This window comes from Pristiophorus japonicus, chromosome 2, assembly GCF_044704955.1.
Source record: "Pristiophorus japonicus isolate sPriJap1 chromosome 2, sPriJap1.hap1, whole genome shotgun sequence".
NCBI lineage: Eukaryota > Metazoa > Chordata > Chondrichthyes > Pristiophoridae > Pristiophorus > Pristiophorus japonicus.
The window spans coordinates 360,433,209-360,454,283 of NC_091978.1; the positions used below are offsets into that span (position 1 = coordinate 360,433,209).

The 21,075-nt window shown below is 49.8% G+C and overlaps 1 protein-coding gene across 4 annotated transcripts in view; it reads right to left on the bottom strand.

The window, feature by feature from the left end:
* Window positions 1-21,075, bottom strand: part of LOC139250280 (protein FAM13A-like) — a 111,595-nt gene that overhangs the window by 64,665 nt on the left and 25,855 nt on the right. For 3 of the 4 annotated variants that reach the window (XM_070872781.1, XM_070872794.1, XM_070872774.1), the window contains exons 3-7: window positions 10,909-10,950; window positions 8,668-8,847; window positions 6,177-6,378; window positions 2,343-2,461; window positions 567-627 (exon numbers count right to left, since the gene is read on the bottom strand). In XM_070872781.1, coding sequence (XP_070728882.1) covers window positions 567-627; window positions 2,343-2,461; window positions 6,177-6,378; window positions 8,668-8,847; window positions 10,909-10,950 — 604 coding nt within the window. The remainder of the gene's footprint in view (window positions 1-566; window positions 628-2,342; window positions 2,462-6,176; window positions 6,379-8,667; window positions 8,848-10,908; window positions 10,951-21,075) is intronic. The other variant, XM_070872790.1, reaches the window with a different exon arrangement.

A 21,075-nucleotide genomic window follows, 5' to 3' on the forward strand; every position in this document is an offset into this window, starting at 1 on the left:
GTATTCAAATCACAGATAGATAGATTTTTAACCAATAAGGGAATTAAGGGTTATGGGGAGCGGGCAGGTAAGTGGAGCTGAGTCCACGGCCAGATCAGCCATGATCTTGTTGAATGGCGGAGCGGGATCGAGGGGCTAGATGGCCTACTCCTGTTCCTAATTCTTATGTTCTTATGTTCTATAGCGCCTTTAATGTAGTAAAACGTCCCAAGGCGCTTCACAGGAGAGTTAGAAGACAAAAAAATAAATTTGACACCGAGCCAGATAAGAAGAAATTATGGCAGATGACCAAAAAAGAGGTAGGTTTTATGGAGCGTCTTAAAGGAGGAAAGAGAGGTAGAGAGGTTTCGGCAGGGAGTTCCAGAGCTTGGGGCCGAGGCAACAGAAGGCACGGACACCTATGGTTGAGCGACTATAATCAGGAATGTTCAAGAGGGCAGAAACTACCACTTACAGTAGTAACATGGTTAGTGGTAGCTTGAATTATTGCCTAAGTCGTTACATATTCCGTTTCTAGATAATACTGTCGTAATGCTATTTATAGAGATGACACTCTCATTACTCACCAGTGTCAGTTTAATATGATCGTAAGAGTCTCCACCGCAGAATGTATTTGCACTTTCCTTTCTGAAACACAAAGCAAATCACATGTAAGATCAAACTGGCAAGGCATGCTGGGTCCAAATCCTAGAACGCCCTCCCTAACAGCACTCTGGGAAAACCTTCACCTCACAGACTGCAACGGTTCAAGAAGGTGGCTCACCACCACCTTCTCGAGGGCAATTAGGGATGGGCAATAAATGCCGGCCTTGCTAGCAATGCCCACATCCCAGGAACGAATAAAAAAAAAAGTTACTTTTCACCTTAACACAAGCTACTGACAAGCAATGTTCCTTCTTATTTTCTTTTGACGCTGGCCCATTCAAAAAAGTGCACGAGCATTTTTTTGTATTGAAAAGCTGACTGCGCAGGTTCCCTGGAGCGCTGCACGGCTTAAAAGGAACACTGCCGAAAAGGAAGAAAATATCTGCATTTATATAGCGCCCTTCACGACCTCGGGATGCCCAAAACACTTCACGGCCAATGAACTTTGTTTGAAATGTAGTCACTGTCGCAATGTAGGAAACCCGGCCACCAATGTTGCACCAGGTTCCTCACATTGGATAAATGACCACATAATCTGTCTTTGATGTTGGTTGAGGGATAAATATTGGCCAAATACACCAGGGTTGAACTCCGGTGCTCTTCTTCCAATAGTGGCCCGTGGGATATTTTACGTCCACCTGAAATGACCGACAGGCCCTTGGTTCATCCGAGAGACGGCACCTCCGATGGTGCAGCGCTCCCTCGGTACTGCACTGGAATGTCAGCTGAGATTGTGTGGGACTCGAACCAACGACCTTCTGACTCAGAGGCGAGAGTGCCACCCACCGAGCCATGGCTAGCAGCAGAAGTCTTTAAAGTCTAAGGACAGGCTGCATACACTTGGCTTTGTATTCGCTTGAGTACAGGAGATTGAGGACTGATCTGATCGAGGTGTTAAAAGGATTCGACAGGTTGAATACGGCGGAACTATTTCCTCTGGTGGGGGAATCAAGAACAAGGTCGCACAATTTTAAAATTAGACCCGGGCCAATCAGGAGTGAAATCAGGAAGCATTTCTCGAACAAAACCGATAAAGGGTTATGGAGAGCGGGCGGGGAAGTGGACCTGAGACCATGATCGGATCAGACATGATGGTATTAAATGGCAGAGCAGGCTCGAGGGGCCGTATGGCCTTCTCCTGCTCCTATTTGTTATGTTCTTAAAGGGTAGTGGAAATCGCTCCTCCCAAATGGCTGTGGATTCTAGGTCAATTAGAGCTTTCAAGACTAAGAGCGATAGATTCTTGTTGGGTAAAGGGTATCAAGGGAGTTGGAGCAAAGGCGGGTAAATAGAGTTGAGGTGCAGATCAGCCCACGCCTATTCCTAATGTTACTATGTTCTGTGGTATATGCAGACTATGGATGTACTCTCTGTGTAGTCACTGTATAGTTGTATAAGATGGAGACTTGTTTACCTGATGTACTATCAATAAAGTTTACACTGTGTACATACACGCTGGTACCACTAGAGGGTGCAACTGGTGGAGACCGGGAGGGTTTCCTGCTCTGGTGACAGGGCCCAGTATAAAAGGCTGCCCACCATGCTTGTGCCTCACTCTGGAGTTACGAATAAAGGACCAAGGTCACTACAGTTTGAGTACAACACATTGCCAAGTACATCACAGACATAATATGTTCCTTTGTCTCAACAGTGTTGTCACAACAAAATGACCGGCTCGGTTGTGCGGAGAAACCTACCTCTCTCGTTCGGTGGCACCTTCCGGCTGAGACAGGAAGTTCAATCCACCTCCGGGCCCCGACATTCCCAGCAGTGGATCTGGAGGCCAGGATGTAGAAAGACTGCTGCTTTCCATGAGCTGCGAAAGCAAGAACAAAAAAAGCCAAATACAAATAAATCACTTTAAAAAACAAAACTAAATTCTCAGAGGGTTTGACAGGGTAGATGCTGAGAGGCTGTTTCCTCCTGGCTGGGGAGTCTAGAACCGGGGGTCACAGTCTCAGGATAAGGGGGTGGCCATTTAGGACTGAGATGAGGAGGAATTTCTTCACTCAGAAGGTGGTGAATCTTTGAAATTCTCTAACCCAGAGGGCTGTGGATGCTGAGTCTCTGAATATATTCGATAGATTTTTGGGCACTGAGGGAATCAAGGGATATGCGGATAGGGCGTGAAAGTGGAGTTGAGGTAGAAGATCAGCCGTGATCTTATTGAATGGCGGAGCAGGCTCGAGGGCCGAAGGGCCTACTCCTGCTCCTATTTGTTATGTTCTTATGGACAGCACTCCACATGTCGCTGCACATTTCGATGTTGAATACTGCAGTGCTCGTCACTCGGTTCACTCAAAGATGATCTATTTCCTCACAGCAACAAGGAATCAGAAACTGCAAACGATCGATATTAGATTAACGACACGATTCATGGTACAGATACCAACTCCAGCTTCTCTGAAGGCTTTAGCTGGTTGGCCCACTAAGAAGGCGTGTCATACAGACCAGGTAGGCCACAGATCCAACCCCAACCCCAAACCCCGCTCTGTGTCGGGTTAGCCGATCGCGAGCCAGTCTCATAAGAAACAGGAGCAGGAGTCGGCCATTTGGCCCCTCGAGCCTGCTCCGCCATTCAATAAGATCATGGCGGATCTGATCTTGGCCTCAACTCCACTTCTCCGCCCGTGCCCCTTAACCCTTGCCTCCCTTATCATTCAAAAATCTGCCTATCTCCGCCTTAAATACATTCAATGACCCAGCCTCCACATCTCTGTGGGGCAGAGAATTCGAAAGATTCACGACCCGCTGAGAGAAGAAATTCCTCCTCATTTCCGTTTTAAATGGGCGGCCCCTTATTCTGAAACTGTGCCGCCCTAGTTAGAAACATAGAAAATAAGTGCAGGAGTAGGCCATTCGGCCCTTCGAACCTGCACCGCCATTCAATGAGTTCATGGCTGAACATGCAACTTCAGTACCCCATTCCTGCTTTCTCGCCATACCCCTTGATCCCCATAGTAGTAAGGACTACATCTAACTCCTTTTTGAATATATTTAGTGAATTGGCCTCAACAACTTTCTGTGGTAGAGAATTCCACAGGTTCACCACTCTCTGGATGAAGAAGTTTCTCCTCATCTCGGTCCTAAATATCGATTAGCGCAGGAGGGGAAACATCCTCTCGGCATCTACCCTCTCAGGATTGCGACAACTGACTAGAGTACTCCCCTATCCCCATCCATGTCAGGGAAAGGAAAATCAGCCAGGCCCACCCTGCCCCACATCTGATTACCAGAGACCGCACCCCTGCAGCGAGTGTACATGCGTGTACACGGGCTGAGGGCCGATTGGCTAGACAGCCTGCCAACACCCACTAAGACGGCTCTTGGGCAGGATACCTGGGCTCCTGCTGATCACGGAACTGCAGGACAGACAGGAAATAAAAATCAACGGTAGGAGAACAATGATTATGCTACTGATATCACAAAGCGCTATGTCCTTTATATTTAAAAAACAATATTTTAATATTGTGTTGTTCCAATTAGTATACGTTGCATACTAAGGAGTCATTGCACTTTTTTTCTTAAGAGTATAATTGCTTGAAGGAGCTGGCAGGGTCATCCTGACCCTCACCGCTTTTAAGAGATGGTTGGATGGGCACTTAAAGTGCAGTAACCTTGGGATTACGGACCTAGAGCTGGTAATTGGGATTAGACTGGATGACCTTTTGTTGGACGGCACAGATATAATGGTAAGTACTGCAGGGAATAGAATACGGCCAGGGTGATCTCCTGGACTAGTTTCGATCGCCTGAATGGGTCGGAGAGGAATTTTCCCAGATTTTTTCTCCCTAAATTGGCCTGGGTTTTTATCTGGTTTTTGCCTCTCCCAGGAGATCACATGGCTCCGGTTGGGGAGGAGTGTAGAATGTTTCAGTATAAGGGATGTTGCAGTGGTGTGAGGCGGACTGGTTGGGCTGGGTGCTCTTTGCCTTTCCGTCATTGTTCATTGGTTTATATGTAACCTTTAGGGCTGCAGACCAAGGGCCGGCGCGGACACGATGGGCCGAAATGGCCTCCTTCTGCGCTGTAAATTTCTATGATTCTATTTGTAGATGTCTGGAGGGGTCCCTGACTTTGCTGTGTTTTCCCCAGCCCCCCTACCATCCCAGCTCAGCATCTCTCTGAGCAGTCTCACTTTAGACTAGCAGCTCATACTGGGGAATGCTGGAACTTGCATCGTACCACATACCGTATGGAAAACCTCGCAGCCTCGGCACTTATAAACGGACATGGTGCAGTTAACGAAAACTGATCGAAGGTGGAGAGGGAGGAATGAAGAGACACTCAAAAAAAAACCTTTACATCCTCTTGTTACAAGATCTTTAACAATGAGTTTATGTCTCATCTGGAGAGCGCATTTACATAATTACGCAAGTGTTTTAAGGGGCTGTTGGGTGTGTGTATGAAAACAAAAACCACACTGCTTCATGGGCTTGGCCTGGGTCAGTGGTGACTGAATTTAACAAAGGTTGTGGGAAGGCTAAGGGTGGGAGGGGTTCCTTTAAATTCTCCCAAAGTTTGGCTCAATGTATACAGTACAGGCACGGAGATTCATCCCGGACAGTGTCGTGTTGTATGCAATGGAGAATGTCAACAAAAGCACCCTAAAAAATGGTTTGACACTTAGTATCCAAGATTACATTTTGAATGAAAGAAATCCACAGAATCCAAGTGTTCCAAATAACTCTTCCATTCTGATGCTTCTGAGTGAATTATTCCTGGCACTAGTCACAATGTTTGACAATGCTAGTTACAGATTAGCTGAGCTAAGGCTGCCTCAACCAACAGTACGGTCTTTCTGTGTGGACCAGGACACCAATATTACACAAAGACCTTCATCCTTCACCCTACCTCCAATACTATAAGAACTTGCACTTGTAGAGTACCTCTCATGACATCCCAAAGTGTTTCCCAGCCAATGAAGTGTCGGTACTGTTGTAATGTAGGAAGCACAGCAGCCAATTTGCACAAGTTAAGATCCCTATGCCTGAATGGTAAGGCCCGAGGCCTCCCCAATGTTGGGCCATGGGTCTCATCTCAGTGGAGCTGGTCAATCGTCCGACACCGATGATCGGGTTGTGGGTTTGAGCCCCACTCCAGAGACGCGAGTATGCAATTCAGGCTGACACTCCAGTTGGATGAGACGTTAAACCAAGGAACCGTCTGTCCTCTCGGGTGGACGTCAAAAATCCCATGGCACTATTGTGAAGAGTTCTCACCGGTGTCCCGGTCAATATTAATCCCTCAATCAACATCATAAAAAAAAAACAGATTACCTCGTCATTACCTCATTGCTGTTTGTGGGAGCTTGCCGTGTGCAAATTGGCTGCCATGTTTCCCACATTACAACAGCGTCTACGCTTCATTGGTCCAGGGACCGTGAAAAGCACTATATAAATCTTTCTGCTTTCTAGCTGATTGACCAACCTCGCTGTCTAAAAAGACCAACAGTATTTGAGTTATCTCAGCAATAGTGGCCCCACCGCGGAATTTCTGAACTGTTCTGCCCCGGGAGGGAGGGAACTTACCATTGGAGAATCCTGGTTTTCGTTTAGCTCAGAGAGTTTACAACTGGATTTCTGTCGCTTTGGCTTCATGCCTTCCTCGATGTAGCTGCCGTTGCTCTCTTTTAGCTTTTTATCACTGGGCTGGGAAGGTTCCAGAAGCCCTGATCTGCCCTCTTCATTAGTGCTGAACGCAGAGGGAATATTCTCTTTGTTGATGTCGTCCCTGTGGAGCACGGCAGGGTTTAAACAAACTACAGAGGCATTTCATGACATGAAACGGTGCAATTAAGAGGCGCTCAGTGCTAGCTAAATGGCTCTCAAGGGCTGCTGTGTGCTGCCTCGCTTTCAGTAACCTTTTCAACACGGCAATCCAACAACAAAATGGGGCACTTTATCATTGTTATTATAATTGGGGCCGAATTTCCTCAGAGCTACTTGTGTTCGGTCACCATCCCTTTGGCAAAGGGTTGGTGGGAATACCGTTAACGCAACTGAGCGGAGTTTCTGGTGAAGGTATGGCGAGAGAGAACCCGAGGAAAGTCATCCGGGAAGCCCCATTTATATACCCCAGAACCCCCATTTATATACCCCAGTATCCCCATTTATATACCCCAAACCCCCATTTATATACCCCAAAACGTCCATTTATATACCCCGGAACCCCCATTTATATACCCCAAAACCTCCATTTATATACCCTAGAACCCCCATTTATATACCCCAGTATCCCCATTTATATACCCCAGTATCCCCATTTATATACCCCAGAACCTCCACTAACAGACCCAAAATCTGCATTAATATTCCCCAAAGCCTTCATTAATATACCCCAGAACTCCCATTTATATATTCCAGAACCTGCATTAATATATTCCAGAACCTGCATTAGCATACCCCAAAACCTCCATTTAATATACCCCAGAACCTCCATTAATATACCCCAAAACTATTAATATACCCAGAATCTCCATTAACATACCCCAAAACCTCCATTAATATACACCAGAACTTCCATTAATATACCCCAAAATTATTAATATACCCAGAACCTCCATTAAAATACCCCAAAACCTCCATTAATATACCTTAGAACTCCCATTAACATACCCCAAAACTTCCATTAATATAACCCAGAACCTCCATTAATATACCCTAGAACATCTCTTAGTGCTTCGTACTTTTGAAGTGTGGCGACTAACTTCGGAGGCACCGTGAGTTGTGTGGATGGCAGGAGGAAGTCACAAAGGGACACAGACAAGGCTAAGTGGGTGGGCAACACTGTGGCAGATGGAGTTTAATGTGGGGAAGTGTGAGGTCACCCACCCACTCTGGATCCGAGAAAGACAAATCGATTTATTTTCTCAATGGAGAGAGACCAGGAGCTGTAGAGGAGCAAAGGGATTTAGGTGTCCATGTACACAAATCATTAAAAGCTAGTGCACAGGTACAACATTTGCAGGGATACGGGGAAAGGGCAGGGCAGTGGGACTAGCTGAGGTGCTATTGCAGAGAGCCGGCACGGGCGTGACAGTCCAAATGACCTTCGTCTGTGCTGTAATCATTCTATGATTGACAGATTTTTATCAGGTAAGGGTACCAAAGGATGTGGTGCAAAGGCGGGTAAACGGAGCTGAGGTGCAGATCAGCCATGATCTAATAGACCAGCGGAAGAGGCTCGTGGAGCTGAATGGCCTCCTGTTCCTATGTTTCAATGACTGTATTCGCAGGACATGATGAAAAACTCCGTCGGGAGGTACGCACAGCAATGGGGCTGAGGCCTGACCCTCCACTCTGCTCAATTCTGAGCGGCGCTGTTTGTAGAGGCAGTACATCGGGAATCGGAAGCCTACCGAGGGAGGCGGGGAGAGCTGGTCGGAGTGCCCCCTCCCCCCCACAGAACCAACTCTCGCCCACTTCCCTGGGTACGGTCCGGAACAGCGACGGACAGGAACCTATTGGTGCTGGTTGCGATCGTGCCCCGATGCCCACAGAGGGGGGAGGGGGGGGGGTGCGAGCCCTGGGGAGATCGCCAGGTCAGAAGACTGGGGCACCTGCACAGAAAGCAAAAGGAAAACTGCACCTAGAGGATGAGCTCCAAGAATAAAGCGTGTTTATTTAATCATTCTGTTGGGGGAGAGGCGGGGGAATGGCTGGGATTTATCAATTAACCTGAGTAATACGGAGACTTTGCATTTGGATGCAGTGCAGAAATATCACTTCACACGAAGCAAACTCATTCCTGTTCTTAAACTGATGGAAAACAATCAGCATCAAATCAGCTCTGGTTAGTAAATTATCAATGGTTCATTTATCTTTTATATATATATACACACAAATAAACCACACAGTTTTATACATACAAACAGGCTATTGTATACAGTGCATCAACATTCAGAATCAAGATTCATTTATAATCTATCCTTATTTCAAATGCTGTGAAAAAATCTTCCGTCGAATATATTGGTTTAAGATGTGCACTCTGATAGAAGAATAGCATTGAAAACATCCCTACATTTCTCTGCTTCTCCGAGATTCATCCTGCTCCTTCAGATGTCTCCTTCGCTGTCTGGCAGAGCCTGCTGCAGTCGATAGAGATGTCCCTGATTCGGATTCCTCTGAACTCTGACCCCCACTGCCAGGAGCGTCAAAGAGATGCTGTTCCACGGCGGACCGGATGGTTCTTTCTATAAAACTGCAAACAACACACAGCTGCTGAGCAACGGGTGGCCGCAGGAAGCCGCCCCTTTTTGAGCATCAGGGTCTTTCAGTGTGAAATCAGCTAAAGTTAAACACGCAAAGATGCATCGTACAATCCCTTTATCTCCAACAAACATAACCTTCAATGCACAAGCCTGTCCTTCAACCGAAGCCAAAATGGTTCAAAAAGGCACACATATGTACTCACACACATGCGCACACACACACACATACATACGATCACACACAAAAACATAGGCACACACATGTGCGCAGAAGCACACACACATACACGCACACATGCACACACATACACGCACAGATGCACACACACATACACATACACGCACAGATGCACACAAACATACACATATGCACACACACATACACATACACGCACACACACATACAGGCACAGACGCACACACACATACAAGCAAGCAGCACACGCAAGCGCGCACGTGCACACACACATGCTTGTACGCACACACACACACATATACGGCCACATACAGAGACACCAAGCACACATACACAGACACCACGCACGCACACACAGACGCACGTGCACCAGTATACGCATGTTTGCACGCACACACACGCACTTTTAGAGTGGAAGCAAGCCTGCCTCGATTTCAAGGGACTGCCTATGATGGCACGCACGTGCACACACTCACACATGCCCGAAGATTTTACGGATAATGAATAACTGCCAATTAGGTGACCCAACTTCCTTTTGAGCTCGGGCAGGATGAGCCGCATTGCAAAAGCTGCCGATAAACCCCAGTGCAAGAGACGGCAAGGGAGATGGAAGAGGCAAGTGGCACGGTCCAATGTCAGACACTAAATGTGAGGATCGAGGTGGGGGGGGGGGGGGGGGGGTGGCGGGTGGCAGGCGGGAAGTAACTGCTCCCCCGGCGACAATTGTAGCAGCTGTGCGACCTTTCACCGGACGCCTGCCTCAGCTTTGCTGCTGGCCTCTTGCCAAGCTCTTATAGTAGGGCCACGGGGGATGGGTGGGTGGGGGGGGGCTGTCGGGCACACTGGGTCAGCCACGGGGCAGCTGTGACTCTCTGTGTCTCCCCAGGCCAAGGAGAGGCCTCAGCCCACCACCAGACTTCCGTCCGACTGAAAACCTTGGCCGACGTCGCAGCTCGGTGAACCCAGCCTTTGCGAAGAGCTAAGCACTCTGACGACGTGGCCATCGAGAGCTAGCCTCTTGTCCGTTAAGACTGTTTACACGATAAACGTATCCCGCGTCGACAGCGCTCAAGGTCACAAGCATCCCGGCTCACAAAATCAACATGGCTCAGCTCATAAATCTGCTCTTTGCATTCCTGACCTCGGTAACGTCGCATTAACGTGTAGAGTTTGATGGGGGAACGTATTCGCGTATACTGTCAAATCGGGAACAGGGATTCGAAGCGGGAATCCTTCCGATATTTCCTTCTCTGACGCAAGGAACTGAGGCCAATTGCAGCCTGCCTGGTTTGAGCTGGACCAGAGTTCAGTCCAACTCTGAACTGATGTTGAGAGTTGGTACAGTCCCGGGATCGAACCTGCGGCCTCCTGGGACACTCCGCCCCAATTCCAACTCGTGAGGTGTGCCCGGGCAGTCCCTAAAGCAAAGGTCATTTCCTTTTCTCGTCTACTGAGCAACAAGGCGGCAGAGGGCTCAGGGGCAGGGTGTGCAGGTAGCTTTCGTAGCGGCGATATACGTTCACGGGGCCATTCGGCCCATCGTCTCTTTGCTCGGGCAATGCAGCGCCGCTGAGCATGAGGGCAGACTAGGCCGATCGGCTGCAGGAGGCAGTATCCCCCAGTCGTAGCGCTCCCGGATGGAAAATCGGAAGTGGGAGGGGGGCGCTGCGTGCACACCGTCATCGAATCACACAGCACAGGAGGTGGCCATTCGGCCCATCATGGGCTCTTTGAAAGAGCTACCCACTTAGTCCCACTGCCCCATGTCCTTCCCCCACAGTTTCCCCCTCTAAGCACACATCCAATTGGAAAGCAAACCCTGTCTTTTTGAAGAAACAAGAGAAAGTGCACTTACTCCCCTGCTGGCGACATGCTGTTGACTGACGGCACATGGGTACTGCAACGACAAATGAAGACATGCCATTAACGATCATTAACACACCAGGGGAGGGAGGGGTGAGAGACAGATTAAAGGCGAGGGGGTCCTCAGGTGATTCCAGAAGGCTGAGATTGATTTTGGACTCCAGGGGAATCAAGGGATATGGGGATCGGGCGGGAAAGTGGAGTTGAGGTCGAAGATCAGCCATGATCTTATCGAATGCCAGAGCAGCCTCGAGGGGCCATATGGCCCACTCCTGCTCCGAGTTCTTATGTTTGTAAAAGGCCACATTGCCCTGGCTTGACCTTTCCTAGGACAAAGGGGGCCATTTTAATCAGGAAACCGCCAGGATCAGCTGAGACACCTGCTTTTGCCGCTTCCGCCTCATCGAAGTCAATGGAACGGAAATCAGGGAGGGATCGGGGGGGGGGGGTGGGGAGGTTGAGGTGTAACACAGGCAGTTGACCCGATCTCACCGGGGCGGGGTTTAGGTTAAATCGACCAGCGAAGCAATGGGAGTCCGTCTGCCAGAACAAGGCCGCTCAGGTCAGAGGTCACTGCCCAGGCAACCGGGCTGCCACCTTAGTAACCCTCGCCTTGCTTTCTTGTGACACCGCCTCAAACGACAGGCATCATCGTGAATGTAAATTATTGAGATACTGAGGGCGTAAAGATAACAAGCAATCACCTACACGAACTGACTGATTGCGTGCTTGCAGTGGGAGCTGTGCTCAAAGTGTGAGGGCCGGTGATTCCTTATGAGTCCGATTGGAGTAGACTGAGGTAAATAGGAGGGAGAGGGGGGGGCGGAATGGGGAGGAACACTGAACCCTGTATTAGAAGATGAGTTTACTTGGAGTAGACTGAGGTAAATGGGAGGGAGAGGGGAGCAGAATGGGAAGGAACACTGAACCCTGCAGTGAAAGACTTCAATCTTCAAACATGGAAGCTTTTGTCTTGAAAATTGGAAAAAGAAGTTGCAGTCACGTAGAATAAACCCGCAGCAGTGTGGATGCATTCATAAAAAGGGCGGAATTAAGAAAAGGGGATCAAGTGGTTTTGGTGCGGTCAATACTTTTCCAAATGACATCAGTCATTGAGCACATAATCTTCAGAAACAACCAGCGATTTATAAGGAATAAAATACCGATTAAAGGGTCTTTGGAATGCCAGTAATTCAAGTGATGTCGGCTAAACTTTGCGTTCAAAATGTTCCCTTTCAGCAACAGCAGTTAGGGCAAAAATGCAACATGTTTTAATAGACTCCTGCTTTATTTCTTTATTTTATAAACTTTTAATCTCATAACACTCCTGTGAAGCACCTTGGGATGTTTCACTATGTTACAGGCGCTATATAAATACAAGTTGTTGTTGTCTTACACACTCTCTTTGATAAGAACATCAGAGTTAGGAGCAGTAGGCCATATGGACCCTCAAGCCTGCTCCGCCATTCAATGAGATCATGGCTGATCTTTGACTTCAACTCCACTTTCCCGCCCGATCCCCATATCCCTTGATTTCCCGAGAGTCCAAGGCCGAGAAATTGGCTTCTGAGCGTCTCCTGTTATTGCCTCCAGGGGGCGCGGCGAGATGGACGACTCCTGCTATATTTGGTGAGAAGTTTGTGCAGCGGTCAGACATTGCGCCCCGATTTCCTTCGCCCGGAGATCGTGACGTCATTGTAGTGCACATCATCCCGGTCGTGCCCCGGACCCAAACTTTGGTTCCGCCCACCCCCCTCCCCGCAGCATCGCCGGGCGAAAACACCGACAGCTGCAGGAGGCGACGATCGGGAGGCCGGGCGCGAAGGTTAAAGGGGAGGTGGCCGAGGTAGGCACGGAAATTTCTGCAATGGTCTTTTTTCAATTTTTTTTTTATTCCTCTTTGGCCACGATCCATCAGCCATCACGCCTCTACTGCAGTGCGTGGGTCTGATCGAGCCGGATCGCAGGAGTACTTGGGTCTGATCGAGCCGGATCGTGGGAGTACTTGGGTCTGATCGAGCCGGATCGCGGGAGTACTTAGGTCTGATCGAGCCGGATCGTGGGAGTGCGTGGGTCTGATCGAGCCGGATCGCGGGAGTGCGTGGGTTTGATCGAGCCGGATCGTGGGAGTGCGTGGGTCTGATTGAGCCGGATCGTGGGAGTGCGTGGGTCTGATCGAGCCGGATCGCGGGAGTACTTAGGTCTGATTGAGCCGGATCGTGGGAGTACTTGGGTCTGATCGAGCCGGATCGCGGGAGTACTTAGGTCTGATTGAGCCGGATCGTGGGAGTACTTGGGTCTGATCGAGCCGGATCGCGGGAGTACTTAGGTCTGATTGAGCCGGATCGTGGGAGTACTTAGGTCTGATTGAGCCGGATCGTGGGAGTACTTAGGTCTGATTGAGCCGGATCGTGGGAGTGCTTGGGTCTGATCGAGCCGGATCGTGGGAGTACTTAGGTCTGATTGAGCCGGATCGTGGGAGTGCTTGGGTCTGATCGAGCCGGATCGTGGGAGTGCTTGGGTCTGATCGAGCCGGATCGTGGGAGTGCTTGGGTCTGATCGAGCCAGATCGTGGGAGTGCTTGGGTCTGATCGAGCCGGATCGTGGGAGTGCTTGGGTCTGATCGAGCCGGATCGTGGGAGTGCTTGGGTCTGATCGAGCCGGATCGTGGGAGTGCTTGGGTCTGATCGAGCCGGATCGTGGGAGTGCTTGGGTCTGATCGAGCCGGATCGTGGGAGTGCGTGGGTCTGATCGAGCCGGATCGTGGGAGTACTTGGGTCTGATCGAGCCGGATCGTGGGAGTGCTTGGGTCTGATCGAGCCGGATCGTGGGAGTACTTGGGTCTGATCGAGCCGGATCGTGGGAGTGCTTGGGTCTGATCGAGCCGGATCGTGGGAGTGCTTGGGTCTGATCGAGCCGGATCGTGGGAGTGCGTGGGTCTGATCGAGCCGGATCGCGGGAGTGCGTGGGTCTGATCGAGCCGGATCGCGGGAGTGCTTGGGTCTGATCGAGCCGGATTACGGGAGTACTTGAGTCTGATCGAGCCGGATTACGGGAGTGCTTGGGTCTGATCGAGCCGGATCGTGGGAGTACTTGGGTCTGATCGAGCCGGATCGTGGGAGTACTTGGGTCTGATCGAGCCGGATCGTGGGAGTGCTTGGGTCTGATCGAGCCGGATCGTGGGAGTACTTGGGTCTGATCGAGCCGGATTACGGGAGTGCTTGGGTCTGATCGAGCCGGATTACGGGAGTACTTGAGTCTGATCGAGCCGGATCGTGGGAGTACTTGAGTCTGATCGAGCCGGATCGTGGGAGTACTTGGGTCTGATCGAGCCGGATTACGGGAGTGCTTGGGTCTGATCGAGCCGGATTACGGGAGTACTTGAGTTTGATCGAGCCGGATCGTGGGAGTACTTGAGTCTGATCGAGCCGGATCGTGGGAGTACTTGGGTCTGATCGAGCCGGATCGTGGGAGTACTTGGGTCTGATCGAGCCGGATTGCGGGAGTACTTGGGTTTGATCGAGCCGGATTGCGGGAGTGCTTGGGTCTGATCGAGCCGGATTGCGGGAGTACTTGAGTCTGATCGAGCCGGATTGCGGGAGTGCTTGGGTCTGATCGAGCCGGATTGCGGGAGTGCTTGGGTCTGATCGAGCCGGATTGCGGGAGTACTTGGGTCTGATCGAGCCGGATTGCGGGAGTACTTGAGTCTGATCGAGCCGGATCGCGGGAGTGCTTGGGTCTGATCGAGCCGGATCGTGGGAGTACTTAGGTCTGATCGAGCCGGATTGCGGGAGTACTTGGGTCTGATCGAGCCGGATCGTGGGAGTACTTGGGTCTGATCGAGCCGGATTGCGGGAGTACTTGAGTCTGATCGAGCCGGATCGCGGGAGTACTTGGGTCTGATCGAGCCGGATCGTGGGAGTACTTGGGTCTGATCGAGCCGGATCGTGGCTGCCGTCAGGGACCAGCTCACTGGGCCTTGCGCAGAGCCTGCGGCGACGGCCCTCCCCGTTAAGGGAGGGAAGGAACTTCGGAACACGGTCGCGTCGCGCGGCCCATTGTGAAACGCCGCACACCTACCGCCCCTCCCCCCTGCAACATTCCAGGAAGGCAGTGGGGGCTTGATTTAGCACTCCACTTCCTGCCTGGAGCACAAACACCGAATTTTCTAAGGGTTGAAAATCATTCGCGCCTGCCACTCATTTTTTCAACTTTTAAAAGTTAGTGGCTCAGGGGTGCTCCCGAATTTCTGGGTGAGTGCTGCATTGTGGGAGGTGCCGTCTTTCGGATGAGACATTAAACCGAGGCCCCACCTACTCTCTCAGGTGTAAGGGGGGGTAACCCGTGTGTCCTGGCCAATATTTATCCCTCAAACAACAAAATAAAAACAGATAATCTAGTCATTATCACATTGCTGTCTGTGGGTGTTTGCTGTGCGCAAATTGGTTGTCACGTTACCCACATTACAACAGTGTCTATCGTTCAAAAAGTACTTCATTGGCTGTAAAGCGCTTTGGGTCGTGAAAGGAGCTATAGAAATGCAAGTCTTTCTTTCTTCGTTGCATTGCCAGGATCACAGCACGCCCTCTCCGTGCACACTGTGGAGAAGTACTGGCTGTTAAGTTGTGCTGCGGCCAAATACTGTCCAGCTCTAAACTGCTCAGGGCAAAGAGACTCGCCATGTGATGGAACTGCGTGGTCGGTCACAGAGCGAGGTAGACTTCTCGCACTGTGTGTACTGTAACGTCCTGTCCCCTCAGTCCAGATTCACACGAGGCATGTAGTGAAGTCAAGGTCACTCTGGACCTGCACCTTTATTTCACAGCTCTGGAAGGCTGCACTTGCCTGAGACCTGTCCTTATATACCCGTCTCTTGCAAGTGCACCCCTGGTGGTAAGGTATGCTGGTGGTTACAGGGTCATATCTTATTAGTCATGTATAGCATGTTGGGATATAGTTATAGATAATAATGTAAGATACATGGCATGTACCCCACGCAAACTCGGCTCAGTAAAACCAACTGTCCCTGTTCACATGTCGACAGACCTTTGCTGTGCATCTCCACCTCTTTCTCTTTGATTTTAAGTTTCCAGCACTGGCGAGCTTTCTACCGCATTGTGAAAGTGCGCTTTTCTTGAATTCAGAAGGCTTTCACGCCGTCGAGGGGGTATTCTACAGGGCCTGGAAGAGCTGCGGCATGTTATTTCAAACTTCCATGTTGCTACATGTACTTTGTTTTCTTTGTGCAAGCGTGAAGCTGTAAAAAAAACACCACACGCCTCAATTCGGTCTTTCAAGTTACTTCAGATACTTCGGTTTCTCCATCAGTACTTTCTGGTTGGACCTCATCCAGGAGCTTGCATCACATGACTTCCTGCCTGCAACCACCGCGCCCCCCGCTATTGGTCGCCCGACTTGTCCATCACACTCTCTTCCCACGGCCAATTGGAAAGCGAACAGCCTCCTCGTCACACGATTGGCTGATTCTCGACCGTCAATCAAACAGCCTTTTTATTTTCCATCTCCAATATTTTTTCGAAAACAATTATGCCCAAAGAAAATGTTTTAATAACACAATTTTTTTTTTAATAACCCAATGAAATTTCTCATGGGTGTTGCTCTCATTCCACAAGACTCCAGGACAGTCCTGGAAAATTGGCAAATCTATCTGTCCAGAGGTTTCTTTTTTATTTAGATGTTAAGTGGAAAGATTGTGAGGTGGAGCATGGAAGCTCATGGGAGCAGGGGAGGACAGACACACCAACGTTAGCGTCCTTGACCAGGCCAACACCCCCAGCATTGAAGCACTGACCACACTTGATCAGCTCCGCTGGGCAGGCCACATAGTCCGCATGCCTGACACGAGACTCCCAAAGCAAGCGCTCTACTCGGAACTCCTTCACGGCAAACGAGCCAAAGGTGGGCAGAGGAAACGTTACAAGGACACCCTCAAAGCCTCCCTGATAAAGTGCAACATCCCCACCGACACCTGGGAGTCCCTGGCCCAAGACCGCCGTAAGTGGAGGAAGAGCATCCGGGAGGGCGCTGAGCACCTCGAGTCTCGTCGCCGAGAGCGTGCAGAAATCAAGCGCAGGCAGCGGAAAGAGCGTGCGGCAAACCAGTCCCACCCACCCCTTCCCTCAACGACTATCTGTCCCACCTGTGACAGGGACTGTGGTTCTCGTATTGGACTGTTCAGCTACCTAAGGACTCATGTTTAGAGTGGAAACAAGTCTTCCTCGATTCCGAGGGACTGCCTATGATCGTGTCCATCACACGACGCAACTCCTTCCCACAGACATATGGCAAGTGAACAGACTCCTCACACGATTGGCTGATTCTCGACCGTCAATCAAACAGCATTTTTATTTTCGATCGCCAATACTTTTTTGAAAACAAATATGCCCAAAGAAAAATTTTTAAAGCGCAATTGTTTTTCAATAACCCAATGAAATTTCTCATGGCTGTTGCTCTCATTCCATAAGACTCCAGGACAGTCCTGGAAAATTGGTAACTCTATCTGCACGGAGGTTTATTTTTTATTTAGATGTTAAGAGGAAAGATGCTGGAAATACTTTTCGATTATAACTGGGAGTAATAGATTAGCGGGTACGGTAGCATAGTGGTTGTGGTCGAGTTATTGAGATTCAACACCGCCTCCAGTGCGCCAGTGCAGCCTTCAGCCGCCTGAGGAAAAGAGTGTTTGAAGACCAGGCCCTCAAATCTACCGCCAAGCTCATGGTCTATAGGGCTGTAGTTAGATCTGCCCTCCTGTATGGATCAGAGACAAGGACGATGTACAGAAGACACCTCAAGTCGCTGGAAACATGTCACCAACGATGTCTCCGCAAGATCCTGCAAATTCCCTTGGAGGACAGGTGCACCAACATTAGTGTCCTCGCCCAGGTTAACATCCCCAGCATTGAAGCACTGACCACACTCGATCAGCTTCGCAGGCCAGACACAAGACCCCCTAAGAAAGCGCTCTACTCGGAACTCCTTCACAGCAAATGAGCCAAAGGTGGGCAGCGGAAACGTTACAAGGACATCCACAAAGCCTCCCTGGTAAAGTGCGACATCACCACTGACACCTGGGAGACCCTGGCCAAAGACTGCCCGAGGTGGAGAAAGTGCACCCGGGAGGTCGCTGAGCTCTTCGAATCTCAACGCTGCGAGCGTGAAGAGGTCAGGCTCAGGCAGCGGAAGGAGCGTGCGGCAAATCAGTCCCCTTTCCCCCGACGAATGTCTGACCCATCTGTGACAGGGTCTGTGGCTCTCGTATTAGACTGTTCAGCCACCAAAGGACTCACTTTAGGAGTGGAAGCAAGTCTTCCTCGATTCCGAGGGACTGCCTATGAGTGAGTTACTAGACTAGTAATCCAGAGGCCAGGACTAACGATCCAGTGACACGAGTTCAAATCCCAGTGCATTTAAATTAAAATAATTAAATAAATCTGGAATTCAAAAGCAAGTGTCAGTAATGGTGACCATTGTCGAAAAACAGACTGCAGCGGTTCAAGAAGGCAATTAGGGCAATAAATGCTGGCCATGTCAACGACGCCTACATCCCAGGCACAAATATATTAACAAAAAACATTGGAAGAAAATGAAGAAAGAAAAATCTATCTTTTTACTCTCATAAGTGGACGTGAAGCAATTGGACTGACCAAATAAGGAGTGCGACTGAGAAGACAGTGTAAAATATAACCACTCAACCATCAATGGCAGTGTCTTCAGCTGCCTGGGCCCCAAGCTCTGGAACTCCCTGCATAAACCTCTCCACCTCTCCACCTCTCTTTCCTCCTTCAAGGCACTCCTTAAAACCTACCTCTTTGACCAGGCTTTTGGTCACCAGCGCTAATTTAGAAACATAGAAAATAGGTGCAGTTGTAGGCCATTCGGCTCTTCGAGCCTGCACCACCATTCAATGAGTTCATGGCTGATCATTAACCTCAGTACCCCTTTCCTGCTTTCTCTCCATACTCCTTGATCCCTTTAGCAGTAAGCGCCACATCTAACTCCCTCTTGAATATATCTAACGAACTGGCCTCAACACCTCTCTGCGGTAGTGAATTCCACAGGTTCACAACTCTGAGTGAAGAAGTTTCTCCTCATCTCAGTCCTAAATGGCTTACCCCTTATCCTTAGACTGTGACCCCTGGTTCTGGACTTCCCCAACATCGGGAACATTCTTCCTGCCTATAACCTGTCCAGTTCCATCAGAATTTTGTATGTTTCTACGAGATCCCCTCTCATTCTTCTCAACTCCAGTGAATACAGGCCCAGTCTACTTATGCGGCTCGGTGTCAATTTTTTAATCTCATAATACTCCTGTCAAGTGCCTTGGGACGCTTCACCACGTTAAAGGCGCGCTCTCAATACAAGTTGTTGTTGTTGTTGTAGTAAAGGATCTCTCCCAGCTAAAGGTATGCAATGTACCAGCCTCAGTCAATGATTAATAAGCAGAATAATACAGGAAAACAGCAGCGACCATGGAGACGGACTGTTTGTGTGGAAAAACACTGGACACCCGAGCATTCAATATATAGATTTATAACATTCAAAAGAATCCAAGCGGCTGACTTGGTTTCAGTCAGTGCTTTTTGCAGTCTGTGCCATTTTATACTGTAGTCCAGCTCCTTTAAGACTTTACACGACCACATAGTTTGTACTTGCGCTTCACGTCGTCAATGTCTTCGAGCCCAAACAAGTTTTCGCAGCATGTCTACAGCCAGTGTTCATCCCATGACCGAAAATGCAGAGGCACGGCCCTTGGGATCTTTCCCTGTGCGCAATCGGCCGTTGTGTTTTCCCTACGGAATAAGAGTGACTGCGCTTTCGCAAGCCGTTCACTGGCTGCGGAGCGCATGGTGGCAAAGTCTCGAGGATGTAAAAAGCAAATTCTTTCATTACACCCGCTGGTTAGGACAAAGCCCCTCAGGAGAGTTTTCGGCAAAAAGTGGCGGCAGCAGTCATGTGCCTCCTCTCGCTCCAAAATGGCAGACCCCGCAAAGGGAACCCCCAACGCTGCAGGCTGAAATACCACCACTTGCGGAAAAAAAATCTTTCAAAGAAAATAAATTTAAGATTCAAAGAAGCCACTGGCCTAAGTGAATCTGATCTGAAATCTGCTCGGTTGTGACCCATCGACGCCAACGGCAACTGGCATTTGCATAATGCAGCGAACACCAGCGGCAGGTCGGGGCGGTAAAAGGAGCGGTGAGTGGCGGCCCGGGAGCAGCGGGAGCTGGTGCAGGAGGGCGACGGCAGTGAAAAGTGACGTCATCAAGGTCCAGGTCGGTGATTGGAGCGTGGGCAGATACAGCAGGAGCGGCGATAGACTGTGGGAGAGACGTGATCAGGACCCAGGAGAGGCGCAAGTTCGGGGCCAGGGGCCCAGGGGCAGCACGGGCCCAGCCCACGCTGCGATATGTGCGCGCACTAGGTCCGTGCAGCAGAACTGGTCTCCAGTCATTTTGGTTAACCCTTGCCACTGGACCAAGACCTAGCTCTGTCAAGCCCGTGTGGTGGCTGGTGTGCAATGGTCACCCCATGTTAACAAAATCCACGCACAGGCATCTCCCACCCTTCAGGATTTCGTTCAGGACCTGGAATATTAGGTCCTTCATTGAAACACCTCTGAACTCATCCTCTTTTGGCGTGGAAGCAAGTCATCCTGGTTTCGAGGGGCTGCCTATGATGATGATGATGAATGCAGCAAAACATCCCAAGGTGCTTCACGGGAGCAGTCAGACATCCAGCCAAAGACGGAGGTATTAGGAGAAGCGCCTCAAAGCTGGGCCAAGGAGGTAGCTTTTAAGGAGGAGAGGCGGAGAGGTTTAAGGAGAGCTTAGGGCCTAGGTGGCTAAACACACGGCTGCTGATGGTGGGGCGAAGGGAGCGGGCATCAACAAAGCCTATCAAATGCCAAGACTTTTCTCGAGGGTTTTAAACTCAAGAGTCAGAGAAGCAAAGGGCGGGCTCGCGCCCTTCTTTTTGGGGAGGGAACAACAACAACAACAACTTGCATTTATATAGCGTCTTTAATGTAGTGAAACGTCTCAAGGCGCTTCACAGAAGTGTGATGCGATAACAATTTGACACCAAGCCACACAAGTAGAAATTAACGCAGGCTTGGTCAAAGAGGTAGGTTTTAAGG